General features: G+C 41.4%; 1 protein-coding gene across 2 annotated transcripts; it reads left to right on the forward strand.

Moving 5' to 3' along the window:
- The first annotated feature begins 33 nt into the window (after nt 1-33).
- On the forward strand, nt 34-9,961 carry tmem176 (transmembrane protein 176). 2 transcript variants are annotated; one of them, XM_033623849.2, is made up of 7 exons: nt 34-172; nt 2,288-2,416; nt 4,169-4,279; nt 4,503-4,559; nt 5,879-6,025; nt 6,159-6,275; nt 7,901-9,961. In XM_033623849.2, the coding sequence occupies exons 2-7, from the start codon at nt 2,291-2,293 to the stop codon at nt 7,958-7,960; spliced, it is 618 nt and encodes a 205-aa protein (XP_033479740.1). In that variant the 5' UTR covers nt 34-172; nt 2,288-2,290; the 3' UTR covers nt 7,961-9,961. The 2 variants fall into 2 exon arrangements, with proteins under 2 accessions (XP_033479740.1, XP_078022446.1); XM_078166320.1 differs by having other exon boundaries at nt 34-169; nt 2,286-2,416.
- Nucleotides 9,962-16,373: the final 6,412 nt, after the last annotated feature.

Below are 16,373 nucleotides of genomic sequence, written 5' to 3' on the forward strand. Positions count from 1 at the left end.
GAGCTCTGCTGATTCTCATCCATAGACGGAGAACAAACTCCCACTCTCCCTCTCTAATAAACACGTCCCCGCACGCATCCGCCTGCAAAAAAACAGAGGACACAGAGTGGTCGATAGACGCCTAAACCTAAAAGGAGGACACATTTATAATCTTATCTCGGGGAAAAAAAAGGTAGGAATGAGCTGTTTTGTGTCTTCTCATAAACTAAGACAGCAGCTTAAATGTTTGTTGTTACTGTCAGAGTGAGGGGCTTTGGTGTTAAGACTGTGCGTAAAATCTTTTTATATATGTAGAATGATGTGGTGATTAAGGAGATGATTTGTTGATAGGCTGTGTCAGTGAAGAGGCGCACGGTACCAGCTTTTCCCAAACACCGTGGCTTTCAGCCCAAGTCAAATGGGGGACGAGCTTACGCAATACGCTCTAATCAAATCGTGCGTAATGTGCGCGTAAACGTTAACGATCATCTAGACTGCGGCTGCATGATGATAGAAGTAGTAACAGTGCTGCGTAAAGCTCTGACTGGATTCAAACGCACATGGGAGAAGTTTGCCTGGAGCAGAGGTGGGAGATGGTGGAGTCAGGGGCTCATGGCACTGACAGTCGGTTTTGTGTTTCATATAAAACGGAGACCTTATCATCATCAGACTGGTGCTACCTCCAACTGTATTTGATTTGATTGTTGCACAGTAACGTTGGATCACACCTCTGCCATTATTTGATTTTCAATAGGAATTGGATATACTGTGCAATATTTCTCACCTCTTGAATGTATATATTTATTAAACATACAATGCACATAACTACATATTTCTTGTTTACTTGTATGCTAATGTTGTTTTATTCTACTGATGTATATATTGTAGTTACATTTTCATACAGCCTCAGCACAGTGATTATATATATTTTATTTTTTACTTACTTTTAATATCTTAAGTACTAGTGTTAAACACTGTAGCATAATGCAGATTTTAAGTTTTTCATTTTAATTTGTTTTATTGCTATATATTTACATACTTCTATTTCATACTCTTATTCTTGCTTCTTATCATTTTCTATTCTTTGCACCTGAGTGACTGAATCAAATCCTAATGTCATCTGTGACACTGTCTAACATCACCCACATTTGGGAAATCAACCTGTGTCATTAAAGAGAGAGCAACACTTTGATAGCAGAAAGAGAAAAATAAGATTATTCCTCATGAAATGGTCCTGTGCTTTTATGAGAACCAGCCAAAAGCAGCAACACTACAAAATACACAAATCTGTTTCTACTAGTGGGGCAACCATATGTCATGTATCATGTTAGAAAACTGTGAACATAGAGCCGTCAAAAGCTAAACCAATCGCTAGAATAAATGTTGGTATGGTACATTTCTGCAGACCGTGGGTAAGTTACATTATAATGTAGTGGATACATTTAAACTTTACAACCTGTGGTTAGGTTTAGGCACAAAAACAACTTGATTATGGTTAAAAAAAAAGATCATGTTTTGGCCTTGAATTTGTTTTGGTGGCACAATCCCAGCTGGAAACACAGCAATGGCTTGGTAATAAACAACTGGTGCTGTTTGACAATAGTAGTATCACATTGTCCACCATCCCCTCCACCTCCTGATGTCATATTAGAAACAAAGAACATAGAAAATGTGAACCAGCTCAACAGATGATACCAATGTGTATTAGCAGTGTATCCCAGTGTTCCAGGCACTCATTGGTTTCCACCCACCTCTGTGCAAGAAGACAGTCAATCAAGAGACTGCTTGCCTGCCTAAATTGTGTCATTAGTCACGTTGAACATGAAGCTTGCATTAATTTGTGTGACTTTCACATCACATAAAAATAAATGGAAACCAGTGGTTGCCTGCAAAGGTGACAAAAAGCATTTGAATTTCTAAAGCACAGCTATATGGTGTGCTAAACAATTAGCCATTATGTTGTTTGGACTAAATTGGGTCAAACATGGAGAATTACAGGTATAGTTCTTTAAAAAAGTCCTAAATCTGAAATGAATGTGGGCGATGATGTTTACGTTGGAAGTTTAGGCAGATGAAATTTGTTCAGTCGAGTTCTCATGTGTTTAACAATCTGCCTGCAAAGTACAAGCTGATTTATTTATTAATTTAAGAGATTTTATTATTTGCATTTCATATAAAATACTCAGTGAGCATTGTTATGAATATATTTTTTGATAATGTTAAAAAAAATGTTACATTGGAGTTGTCCTTTGTGTGATCTGTAAGATGATGCTGCAGGCTGGTAAGTGGGCTCTGCTCTCCTCTGCAGGTGATGGCGGTGGCAGTCTCCAGGGATCTGACGGTCCAGGTGCTGCAGGATACAAATGCTGCCAAGCTGACTGATACACAGCAGGCTCTGCGCGCTGCTATCCAGAGAGGAGAGCCCAAATCTTTGGGGGTGAGTCCAGGAATCTCTGTCACTGTGTGAGTTTAGTTACATTCCCACACAGAAACCACACGGAGCTGTATAGGGACGAGTGAAAGTTTTTTTGTAGGGGTCGATTGAGGAAACGACCAAGCTTTGCTCATATTTAAGGAAGAGAATGCTTGGGAACCAGACATCTGTGAACTTGTGTTTTATTTGCTCTGTTAGATGTGCCTGGTCCCCCTCCAGTGGCCTGAAACATGCTGGACCAACCACAACCATTTATCTTATATGGGGCATGCAGCTGAAGTGAAACTTTGTGCTGACGCCACTATCCCATCAGTATTAAAAGGAACTGGGCAGTATAGGTTCCTAATATGTAAACTCACAATTTCACCAGCTCATCTCTGCAGGCTGTAATCTCTTTACAGTTTCCATTGTTTAAGTGGTATCTTTTTTCCTGCCAAGTCCCATCCTAATATGCTATGATTAGGGGGGACTAATGCTGGTACTGCAGTGCACATCTACAACATGTCGAACAGCTTTGGCGGAACACTGATTTGTAACGTGAGACTGATTTATTCCGTGTTTTTATTGGTTGTTATTAATGGGTCCATTTGTTTTGGAGAGGAAGAGACCTCTGTGGATAATTCGACTCCTGATAAAAACCACCTGAACAATGAACGCTAAAGGAAACCTAACCTGGAGAAGTTTCAGCTGGTTGTAATCTGCAATTCTCACCACTAGATGTCACTAAAACCCCCTAAATCATACACACTGGACCTTTAAGTGATCAGAGTTCAGTTTTTATTTTTGTCAAAAAGATTTTTTTTATCTTCTCCTTCTGAAGGTTCAGGTTTTATGAAGCCAAAATATAAAGTGCTGAGAACAGAACCTCCTTCCATCCATCCATTTACATCCACTTATCCAGGGCCGGGTTGCAGGCCAAGCAAAGCACCCCAGACATCCCTCTCCCCAACAACGCTTTCCAGCTCTTCCTGGAGGACCCCAAGGTGTTCCCAGGCCAGATGGGACATGTGATCCCTCCAGCATGTTCTGGTTCTGCCCCGGGGCCTCCTACCAGTGGGACGTGCCTGGAACACCTCTAACGGGAGGCGTCCAGGAGGCATCCTGATCAGATGCTTGAAACACCTCAACTGACCCCTTTTGATGCGAAGGAGCAGCGGCTCTACTCCGAGCTCCCTCCGGATGTCAGAGCTCCTTACCCTATCTCTAAGGCTGAGCCCACCCACTGTCCTGAGGAAACTCATTTCAGCTGCTTGTATCCGCGACCTCATTCTATCGGTCACTACCCAGAGCTCATGACCATAGGTGAGGGTTAGGACCTAGATGGACCAGTAAATCAAAAGCTTCCCCTTCCAGCTCAGCACTCGCAGCACTGCAGAAGCCGCACCAAAACGCCACTCCACCTTACACTCCATTGTACCCGCACTCGTGAGCAAGTCCCTGGTATACTTTCCCTCGCTTGAGAAAGTAACTCTCTCCCAACCCAGAGGGGGCAATCCACCGTCCATGGTATACCATCGAAGACATGCCTCCGCATCGAGAGCCTCACATGTCCACACCTTCACACTGAGAGCTGTCTAATGGGACCAGTGCAGCTGCTGTGTTTAGTTCAACATCAGCTTGATGATACAGTCATTGTGGAGGTGTTTGGTGTTTTGCCAAGCCGTGCCTAATCCTTTACAATAGTCTTGCTAACTAGTTAGCCAGCTGGATCCTGGATCACTGATGTCACAAGGTTGATGTGTGTGTGTGTTCCAGGTGAGTCAGATTATGCTGGGGCTGATGATCATGTCCTACTCCATCCCTCTTCACTTGACTGAGATCACTGAGGTGGTCCGCTTGGGAGTTCCTTGGTGGAGCGGACTGGTGGTGAGTCTGTGTGTCTGTGGACTTTATTCTGCTTTTTCCTCTGACTTCATTTAGATTTCTAATGATATCATGTCTCCCTAAGATAAATGATAACTTGTAGCACAACTTTTTAAAGGCTTTGGCCAGCTGAGCACAGGGATCTTAATATTGTGATGTAATGCAATGTTCCTCTGCGCTGACTGTCTTCTGTCTCCTGGGTGTGTGTGTGTGTGTGTGCTCCCAGTTCATGACAGCAGGAGTGATTGCAGTCATCTTGGACAAACGCTGCACCATAAGGACTGTGAGTCTATAGGTTTTGTTATGTTTTACATAAGCAGAATCACATCAGGCTTAAAGCTGGGGTAGGCAAAAATCTGTAAAAGGCCAAAAATGAAAATACTCTCTCTTCCTGTATCTCTGTCCTAAGCCCCTCCCACCTGACGACCATGGGTATGAGCACACAATTAATACAGCAACCCAGTGTTTGCTATACTGAGTTATGTCATATTATTTCATTGTAGAGTTGCATGTAGCACATTCACTCAGCACCTAATTGCCCTGCTCACTCTCTCAAAACAAGAGCAAGCCAATATTAGTTACCCCACTGTCCCTTTGCCTGGTTCCCTGGAGCTTTGGACTGCTCCTCGTCCAGACCAGTGTCAGATGTCACAGCGAGCTGGTGGCCAGCAGCAGTGCTGGGTCTAACATGTTGGCTGATCTGGCAGAGAGTTGGGACAGTCTGGTCCCCTGGAGCTAGGGTTTGCGCTGGCTGGATTTGTGTCGCTGCGGCTGCTGACTGGGGCTCCATCTTTATAGCTACTGCCCGCGCTTCTCCCAGTGAGACAGTCTGTTGTGGCAGAGTGTGAGGGGGAGGGCACACTGTAATTCAAGGCTCTAGCTAATGTTAGCAACATAAACATGAGCTAGGAGCCGCGCATTCTCTCCATCTCTGGAACATTTCGCCAATATTAACGCGTTTTATTTCCTTTATTGTCTGACTCTCTTTTAGACTCTCTTTTTGATAAGTCCATCTTCCTTTTTTTGGGTTGCTTTGCAGTGTAGGCAGTTGTTGCCTTTGCTGAAAATAGCAGCTTTCTCTGCACTGAATCAGGCTTTCACCAAAGGGATATGCACGGGCACCTAATTTTGTGGAACAGCTATAGGAACCCCCTCTCTCCTACAGAGAATCTGATCCAATCATGTCATTTGGCTCTAATGAAATGATTGGATGGGCTTGTCACAGGCCTGCAACAGCCACAGATAATGGCTATTGGGGTGTGAAGAGAATTTCAACAAAAATATATTTAAAAAATGCTTCTAAAATAAGTTGCCTACCTCAGCTTTACGCTTTAAGATACCTGGAGGCAGAGCTGGTGAAACTGGTTCAATCTAATTACTGATCAGATACATGAGAGGCCTACTCTCTGAGTCTGGAATCAATACATAACAACCTACAAATATTCAACATGTTCAAAGATCTGTGACTGGCCAAAAACAGCTTGGGTTGAACCCCAGCTATGTCTCTGCTACAGGTACTACAGCAGCTGCTCATATTAATGCTACTGCTTTTCTGCCTTCTCTAAGGTTTAAAAAGATAAAATTCTGTCTGTGTTTTTTCAGCTGTGGGTGTGTTTGATAGTGAGCATGGTGTCCACTGTGCTGTCAGTGGTGGCTTTAATCATCTACTCTGTGGACATACACAAAAATCCTGATGTGCCCTGCATCAAGACGGAGCGTGACAGCTGTCCCGAGATACACTACGCCACGGTTGGTATCAGCTTTTTTCATGTCACCATGCTGTCGTGTCTAAAGTGTGTCTTGTGGGTAACGCTAGAGTGTCCAATGGAAATGCTGACCGACCTTAAAAGTTAATGTGAATGCTGTTTGTCCTTTATGACAGAAGCTGAGCAGAGGATTGAAGACATCCCTCCTTGTCTTCAGTCTGGCAGAGGCAGTCATCTCGGCCATTCTAAGCTTCCTTCTCTTCAGGCAGAGACACAGCTTCGGACAGTACGCTGTAAGATGCCAACACCTTTTCTTAATTAGCAAAGTCTTGATTAATCTACTCAAAACAAGAGTAGTCAAAGTACACTACAGTGTGATTATATTATTATCCTGCTTATAAATCTGTAGCATGATAATACTTACTTTCAGCTTGTAACAGTTTGACAAGGCTCAATATGTTACTATCTTGTGTCTGTTGCTATGGCGATGACATAGTAAATACCAGCTGACCCTGACTCTGTGTTTTAGTGCAAAATGCATTTAGATGTTGGCTTCTTCTAAAATTATAAAAAGCTGAGAGTGCATGACCTGACGTTACGTGACTCAACTACTGCTACTCATGATGGTGTAAACACAGAGGAATTTCCACTCTGGCACTACTACAATCCAAAACACTGAGAGACAGAGCTGCTGTAGATGAGTGATACTCAGCTTATGGCTCACTGGCCAAATCTGGCCCATACTAGGGTACTGAATGGCCCGCCAACCATTTTATAATTCACAATACAAACAAGTTGATTCACACTGGAAGTTTGTTTTGTACTTTGAGTATCAGGGTTCCCCTAGCCTCTTGAAGAGACATGTACCGACCCGGAAAAGACTCAAAATGGCCACAAAGAGACACAAAACAACTACAAAGAGACTCACAATGACTACACAAATGGGCAAACCAATCAAATGGAGACACAAAATGACTACAAAGCAACTACAAAAAGGCTCTAAATGATGAAATGACTACAAAGAGACACACAATGATTACAAAGAGATACAAAATGACTACAGAGACAAAAGGCAACTACAGAGACGCAAAATGACCACAAAGAGACACAAAACGACTACAAAGAGACCACAAAGAGACTCAAAATGACCACAAAAAGATATAAAATTACTACAGAGACACAAAATGACCACAAAGAGACACAAAATGGCCACAAAAAGATACAAAATTACTACAAAGAGACTCAAAATGACTACAAAGAGACACAAAATGACCACAAAGAGACACAAAATGACCACAGAGAGACCCAAAATGACTACAAAGAGACACAAAATGACCACAAATAGACACAAAATTACTACAAAGAGACACAAAATGACTACAAGGAGACCCAAAATGACTACAAAGAGACACAAAATGACCACAAAGAGACCCAAAATGACCTCAAAGGGATACAAAACGACTACAAAGAGACTCAAATTGACTACAAGGAGACCCAAAATGACCACAAAGACACACAAAAAAGCTGTAAAGACACTCACAGCAACTACAGAAAGAGGCAAAACAATCAAATAGAGACACAAATGGACCACAAAGACTCAAAATGACTACAAAGAGATACAAAACAACTACAGAGGCTCTAAATGGCCACAAAGAGAAACAAATGACTACAAAGACACAAAACCACAGAGAGATGCTGAACGACTACTAAGAGACACAAAACAATAACCGTTGACAGCCGTTCTTGGCTGTTGTCCAGTCCCATGCGTACAATGAACCTTTTCTTTTAGTGCATCGGAATGCAACTTAAAATATTGAAAAACAGTTTAACTATTAATAACTTCCTGATATGAGAAGAATTGTTAGATGTCCAAAGCCCTGACATGAATGCTGACTCTCTCTCTGTCTGTCTTTTACAGTCTCTCGATCAAGCTGCTTCATCAAGTTCCACAACAATCAAATTCCCCGGCCTGAACTGATCAGTCACTGGACCAGTAGTCTTTGATGTGGTGGGTCATTTCTCATCAACAAGCTTTCACAGAGGAGGCTGGGCTCAATCGTTCAGAAGTAATCTGATTAGACTACATCAAATATTGAAAAAATGGGTTGTTCAAAAGAAAGAAAAAAGGGATGTAACTCACTTTTGTTTTTTAACTGGATCGAACTTTCGGTATGTGTTTTTTAAAAACATTTTAGTAGGATTGGGATACCTTGATCCAAAAAAATCAGGATTATCCCGATCCCAGCAGACAGATGGATTCAGGGCGGATTCCAGGAACAAAATGCAGTTTTATATTGATCATATATATGTACATTTATTTATACTTTGCACTTGATTGTTTAACCATCGACATTAGGCTTCCTTATTAGCCTTCAGCACTGTAATGTTAATAAAAGGCTTTTGTCCCATAAAACAATCCTCCATAGCTGTCAATAACAAACAAAAAATACACAATTTGAACATGTCTTGGATATATTTATATCTCGGTAAAATATCCCTCTGAGTTTTTGTATGCATTTCAGTAGGCTCATATTACATACCACAGATGTTTCTACTGTTTGTTAATAAAAACTTTTATGTCGTTAATAATACGAATCAAATTACATAAATATAATATTGCATATATGCTACGATAAAATCAACTCTATAATCCCAAAGATTTAACTTCTCTGCAAATCCAGCATCCAAGCTTTTTGTCTTTCACAATGAGCCAATGATTAGCTCTGCAGAAAAAGTCAACTATGCCCCTCGTCCAGCAGTCAGGTACACTGTTCCCATGGTGCAAAGTGTCAGAGATATAGAAGTTAGTGATGGGATTTCTCATTCACTTGTGAGAGCCAGTTCAAAGATGCGGTTCGTTCTTTGCTCTGTGTGCGTGTGTGTGTGTGTGTGTGTGTGTGTGTGTGCGTGCGTGTGTGTGTGTGTCTGGATCAAAATTGGGATCCCACGTCTGAAGTGGATTTGACGTAGATTGACAAATAGCCTAGGCCTCACTTCTCCCACACATTATTGCCCAAGATTTTCATCACATTTAAACAGTCAGTTCAATGTGCCTTTAGATTGTGCAAGTGTTCAGCTGTAACAATTGAGAAAGCCATATACAAAAGAGGAAAATACCAAGACAGCTTAGTGGCAAAGTTGACTGACCTGTCTGAAGGCATGTGGCTGATGAGAGGTCCCACACCCAGAGGACTTCATCTAAAGGTTTTTGGTGAGACAAACAAAATAATTTGGGTTGAGCTACATACCCCTTATAATCAATTCTTATTTGAGAATGAAACAGCCATTGGCTTATGATGTGACCTGTACTGTAAACATTCAAAGGCTGTGTCCTTGCTGCTGCAGCGGCCACGGGTTCAGTTCCAACCCATGGCCCTTTGCTGCATGTCATCCCCTCTCTCTCTGCTCCTTTCACACTGTATCTATGTAAGTATCTCAGTATAAAATACACTGAAAGAATGAGCGTATTAGAAGCAATAAAAATGTTTTTTAAATCTGATTATAAGCGCTGAGATCTGACTATAAGCCTATGCATATAATAGTTAAAAAACATGGATGTGAAATGTGAAATCTGTCTTTTCTTTCATAAAGGATGGTCCAGTGTGTTTGATGCTAAAGGAGACAAGAAAGGAAGCATTAGAGCACCTTTCCTTGGCATTTAGAGAATTCGCACAGCTGTTATCATGGCTGCCACTTAGGTATTTCGGGGTCATTCCACTCAGTCGGGAAACTTCCTAAGCCGAAAAGTTTATTTGACGATGAAACCTCACTTCTCAATTCACCTCTTTCTTTGAAAATGTTTTATGGTGTTGTTGCAGTCTTGTTCATCTAAGCTTTGGAACAGATGTGTGTACGGTGCAAAGTGTCCATGATCAATTGCTCTGTTTTTGTTTTTCTAGACTGTTTACAGTGTCATAAAACATGCGCTCCTTGATTTTGTCGTCTTTGATATACAAAATAAAATCTTGTGTAAATACGATTTAAGTCTGCGGTGTTATGTTTCAGTTCAGAGGAGGACCCGAATGCAGACAGTTTGAGTCTTTAACAAAAAGCAAGCTTAAATGTAGCTGATTGAAAACATCCAGTACAGGGAGGCAACGAAACAAAAGCAGAACAAAAAAACAAACTGAAAAACCAACCGGGAAAAGCATGATGAACAGGGATGAGCACAAGAATAACGCAGGGATGAATGCAGGAACAACCTCAGGAGGCACCCAGGATCAACAACAGACAAACTGACAAAGAACAAAGGGAAACACACAGGTACATATACACAGACAACAAGAACGAGGCACAGCTGGAGTAGGTGGACATGGGCAGAAGGAGGGAGATGGAGATTGGCTAACATCAAGGGTGGAGGGGAACACCAGGGTGGAGCAGACAAGACTAATACAGAACAGATGTCAAGGGAAGACTCTGGGAACAGGGAAGGACTAACGAGACAGGTGTGACAGAAATGGCTATGCTCTCCATTCACAAAACATGTCTTTATTGCCTGTACTGAGGGTATGTACAGCAAGCATTTGTGTATGCAGCTCTGTACATGTGGCATCTCCATATACAGTACAGGCCAAAAGTTTAGACACACCTTCTCATTCAATGCGTTTTCTTTATTTTCATGACTATTTACATTGTAGATTCTCACTGAAGGCATCAAAACTATGAATGAACACATGTGGAGTTATGTACTTAACAAAAAAAGGTGAAATAACTGAAAACATGTTTTATATTCTAGTTTCTTCAAAATAGCCACCCTTTGCTCTGATTACTGCTTTGCACACTCTTGGCATTCTCTCCATGAGCTTCAAGAGGTAGTCACCTGAAATGGTTTTCCAACAGTCTTGAAGGAGTTCCCAGAGGTGTTTAGCACTTGTTGGCCCCTTTGCCTTCACTCTGCGGTCCAGCTCACCCCAAACCATCTCGATTGGGTTCAGGTCCGGTGACTGTGGAGGCCAGGTCATCTGCCGCAGCACTCCATCACTCTCCTTCTTGGTCAAATAGCCCTTACACAGCCTGGAGGTGTGTTTGGGGTCATTGTCCTGTTGAAAAATAAATGATCGTCCAACTAAACGCAAACCGGATGGGATGGCATGTCGCTGCAGGATGCTGTGGTAGCCATGCTGGTTCAGTGTGCCTTCAATTTTGAATAAATCCCCAACAGTGTCACCAGCAAAACACCCCCACACCATCACACCTCCTCCTCCATGCTTCACAGTGGGAACCAGGCATGTGGAATCCATCCGTTCACCTTTTCTGCGTCTCACAAAGACACGGCGGTTGGAACCAAAGATCTCAAATTTGGACTCATCAGACCAAAGCACAGATTTCCACTGGTCTAATGTCCATTCCTTGTGTTTCTTGACCCACACAAATCTCTTCTGCTTGTTGCCTCTCCTTAGCAGTGGTTTCCTAGCAGCTATTTGACCATGAAGGCCTGATTCGCGCAGTCTCCTCTTAACAGTTGTTCTAGAGATGGGTCTGCTGCTAGAACTCTGTGTGGCATTCATCTGGTCTCTGATCTGAGCTGCTGTTAACTTGCGATTTCTGAGGCTGGTGACTCGGATGAACTTATCCTCAGAAGCAGAGGTGACTCTTGGTCTTCCTTTCCTGGGTTGGTCCTCATGTGTGCCAGTTTCGTTGTAGCGCTTGATGGTTTTTGCGACTCCACTTGGGGACACATTTAAAGTTTTTGCAATTTTCCAGACTGACTGACCTTCATTTCTTAAAGTAATGATGGCCACTCGTTTTTCTTTAGTTAGCTGATTGGTTCTTGCCATAATATGAATTTTAACAGTTGTCCAATAGGGCTGTCGGCTGTGTATTAACCTGACTTCTGCACAACACAACTGATTGTCCCAACCCCATTGATAAAGCAAGAAATTCCACTAATTAACCCAGATAAGGCACACCTGTGAAGTGGAAACCATTTCAGGTGACTACCTCTTGAAGCTCATGGAGAGAATGCCAAGAGTGTGCAAAGCAGTAATCAGAGCAAAGGGTGGCTATTTTGAAGAAACTAGAATATAAAACATGTTTTCAGTTATTTCACCTTTTTTTGTTAAGTACATAACTCCACGTGTTCATTCATAGTTTTGATGCCTTCAGTGAGAATCTACAATGAAAATAAAGAAAACGCATTGAATGAGAAGGTGTGTCCAAACTTTTGGCCTGTACTGTATGTGACTTAAAGTTAAAGCACTGATTGGTTCCTCTCGGCCGTTTCAAAGGACTGTTGCAAGATTTTTTTTACACAATTTTCTATATGCCTTGTCACGGTGTGTCTTAGCTGATCCTCGTAATCATGTGTGGTCGCCGTTTTTTGCATTTTTATAGTTCATTTCTGAAATATATTAACATAATTTTTGAGCTTTTCTTTCGTAGTAATCTTATTTTGTGTTTTATATTGCTTGTTTTAGAGCTGTACATTTTTATTCTGTATTTTTGTTCTGTGTTTGTAACTTACGTTGCTGCCTGTCTTGGCCAGGACACTGGCAAACCATAACCAAGTAGTGTGGTTGCTTAAACCTAACTGCATCCGTAATAGACATTAACAAAGTGTTTAAACAAGCTGCACCCATAAGACAGCTGTATGTCACATACAGACGTTAAAGGGTGGGACTCGGACACCAAACGGTGCTTTCAGCATCAGTATCACATGCCTAGCCACAAGAAAGCGTCATCCTTAAATGAGAACACATTACACAACTCTGTTTTACTAATCCTATCAATGGCATGTGTTTAAGAACATGATGGACCAAATAGAAACATCTAGATTTCTATCAGGATGTTAAGTTCAATGTCCAGATGTTACTCATGTCCAGCTGTTCATCATCGGCTGTTAAGAATGAATGTCTTTATTTTTTATAGTTATAATTACAACTACAGGGGGAGTTGAGTTTAAAAATATAAACAGCCAGTGTACTTCAATTAGTCATCTGCCATAAACTAATAAAAATACAAGTCAGTTATATTCATGTAGTGCCAAATCATAACAAAAGTTATCTCAAGACAGTTTTCATTAAGAGCAGATGTAGACCATCCTCTTTAATTTACAGCAGGGATACGCAACTTGCTTTGCTTAAGGGCCACTGCTGCAAAACAACAGGAGGCCAGGGGCCAGTTAATAAATAAACATAAATAATTAATACATAAATAATTCGCTCAGACCTCTGTTGGGAGTCAGGAGGATCCTCTCCTGGCACTTACTTGTTTTGATAAACAAGCTTTATTTTGATAATCTAATAAGTTATATTAAAAAAGTTTGCACACTGTGTGGAAAACAAATTGGAAAATTGCAGTCTTGCTGAATCGGAGGAAGCATGTTGTTTGGTTTCGGGGCTTATATTTCGGGAAAAAAGTGAGAATGTAAAAAAAAAAATTTTTCATTTCTGCTTAAATATTGTAAAGATCAAGCAAAATTATAAGTTCACAAAACTAATGCATGCACTACTTAAATGTGCATTGCAATATTTTACAACTGGTAACACACATTTGTCTTTACTGATGATGCAATGTCAGACTGAAGACGGAAACACAGAGTTACAAGTTGAAAATTCTCTCTGATACCCGGTGAATGAAAATTGATCCACAGTCTAGTCCACACTGACTCTCGCTGTGCTGACTGTGTGAAAGTTCTGAAAAAGCGAACTTAATTTTGAGAAATGCGTGTTGGCAGTTTTAAGGAAACGGTAATTCGTGTGATTGCAACATCCCAAATTCCTCAAAGGATGAGGTTTAACAGACAGTTCCCATACACTGCAGATAAACTGGTGACAAAGCAACTGCTCTGTCAGTGTTTTCAGCCATCTCAGCACGATTGCCATGTTACATTGTTGCTCGAGTATGTTTCTATTTGCTCTCTCCTCCTTCTGTTGAGAGGACTGGATCTGGTCCTTTCCCTCCCGTGACCCCGTCTTCCTGTCTGGTCCACAGAGCTTTCTTTATCTTCCTGTTACTGAGAAGGAAGTTGGGGTGTCTGCATGCAACTGTTTCAGTACTCTGCTCTGTTGATTGTCCTCAGCCTGCTGGAAAATAGAAGTATCGGTGCTGGGTGTTGACCGTTAGCATTGTATTCAAAACAGTCCATAAGGATAAGTGTCAGGTCTGACCACAGCTGCCAAGGCTGCAGCTGTGTCTGCACTGAGCATGTGCTCCTCATTACTGTGTGTGTGATATGTGTGTGTGTGTGTGTGTGTGTTACTTTGCTTGAACACTCAGTGAAACATTAAGTAAACTACAAACATTGCTGCAACTCAAAAAACAGACCCCAGAGAAATACAGCAGTTTGTACTAAACAACAGGCTGTAATTCTGGAACGTCTCCCATTGCTTTGTTTACTCTTATGAACTTCAGCTGAACCAGAATTTTTGACTGTGGATTACTGATTCTGTAGTCATGTTAACAAGGGATCATTTCACAGCCAGCATGGAGAGGAGGAATGATTACAGCCAAGTGGGACCTCTGTGTTACTGCACTGTCACTGAGCACTGTCTTAAAGTAACATTGTGTGAGATTTAGGGGGATTTAGTGACATCTAGTGGTGAGGACTGCAGATTGCAACCAGCGGTCACCTCCTGATTACAATTCCATCAATGTTCATTGTTCAGGAGGTTTTTACCGATAGCCAAATTATCTGCAGAGGTATATATATATATATATATATATATATGTGTGTGTGTGTGTGTGTAGAAGAAGAAAAAAATCACCCTCTCAGGGTTATATCTGTGTCATCCTCAAGCTCAGGTCCTCTACCAGAGGCCTGGGAGTTTGAGGGTTCTGCGCAGTATCTTAGTTGTTCCTAGGACTACACTCTTCTGGACTGAGGCTTCACATGTTATTCCAGGAATCTACCGGAGCCACTCTCCCAGTTTGGGGGTCACTGCCCCAAGTGCTCCTACTACCACGTGGACCACATCAACTTTGACCTTCCACATCTGCTCTAGTTGTTCTTTCCACCCTTGATACTTCTCCACCTTTTCGTGTTCCTTCTGTCTGATGTTGCTGTCAGCTGGTTTGAGGGCAGGGGCCCAGGAGCCCAAAGTATCAGGGGCCTCTTACACGTATGGAGGAGACACAAAAAGATCACAAAGAGAAAGAAATGACCACAAAAAGATGCTGCAACTGTGAAAAAGACACAATATAACAACAAAAACAGGTAAAAAAGCCATAATAACACACAAAATTATGACAAGGAGACATAAAACAACCACAAAGGCACACAATTACCCCAAAGAGATACAAAATTACCTCAATAACGCATAAAAGTAGCTCAAAGAGAAGCAAATGAACAGAAAGAGACCAAAGCCAAGACAAAAACATACAAAACAACCACAAGGAGACACTAAATGACTACAAAAAGAAAAGACTAAAAAAAAGACATACAATTACCCCAGTAACACACAAAATTAGTTCAAAGAGACAAAATGGCCTGAAAGAGAACCAAACCAATACAAAAAGACACAGAACTACCACAGGGAGACACAAAATGACAACAAATAGAAACAAAAGACTTAGAATTACCTTAATAAGACACAAATTAGCTCAAAGAGACACACAACAACCTGAAAGAGACCCAAACAAACACAAAAAGACACAGCACAACCCCAAAGAGACACAAAATTACCCCTACAAGAGACAAAATTACCTGACAGAGACCCAAACCAATACAAAAAGACACAAAACAACCATAGGAGACACAAAATGACCACAAAGAGAAACAAAAGACCAAAAAAGGCACAAATTTACCTCAGTAAGATACAAAATTTGTTCAAAGAGACACAAAATGATCTAAAAGAGACCTGACCCAATACAGAAGACAAAGAACAACCACAAGAAGAAACAGAATGACCTTTAGGAGACACTAAATGACTACAAAGAGCAACAAAAAACCAAAAAAAGAAATAAAGCTACCCCCAAAGCCACTCAAAAACACCAAAAGAGATGTACAACTATAAGAGGAGTAAAACCATCAAATCTGTGCACAAGGGTCCACTGTCTTATAATCCACCCTTGGCTTTAAGATATCCCGACTGTTTATCTGCTTTCTAAATGGATAAAGGTACACGCCCATTTAAGATCAAAATGAATGTGGCCAGTGAATTTAAATTAACCGACTCCCCTGCTCTCAGCAAACTTTTCCCAAAAGCCGTCACGAAAACTTGTTGCACACTCAGCCCAGTGGGTGGCAGACATGTCTTTTTATTCCTGCTATCAGCCTCGTTGTGCCACATCCTGTAAAGCCTCCAGTTAGAGGGTTTGTGTTTTCCTAGGATGGAGAAGGCAACACCCGCCCTACTCTGTCTCTGATTGGCTGACTGTGACTCAGAGATATTCAAATACATACATCTAACCAATCAAGCGAACGAAGACACGAGTATTAGCCAATCAGAGGG

The sequence above is a fragment of the Epinephelus lanceolatus genome, chromosome 3, assembly GCF_041903045.1.
Source record: "Epinephelus lanceolatus isolate andai-2023 chromosome 3, ASM4190304v1, whole genome shotgun sequence".
Lineage (NCBI taxonomy): Eukaryota > Metazoa > Chordata > Actinopteri > Perciformes > Serranidae > Epinephelus > Epinephelus lanceolatus.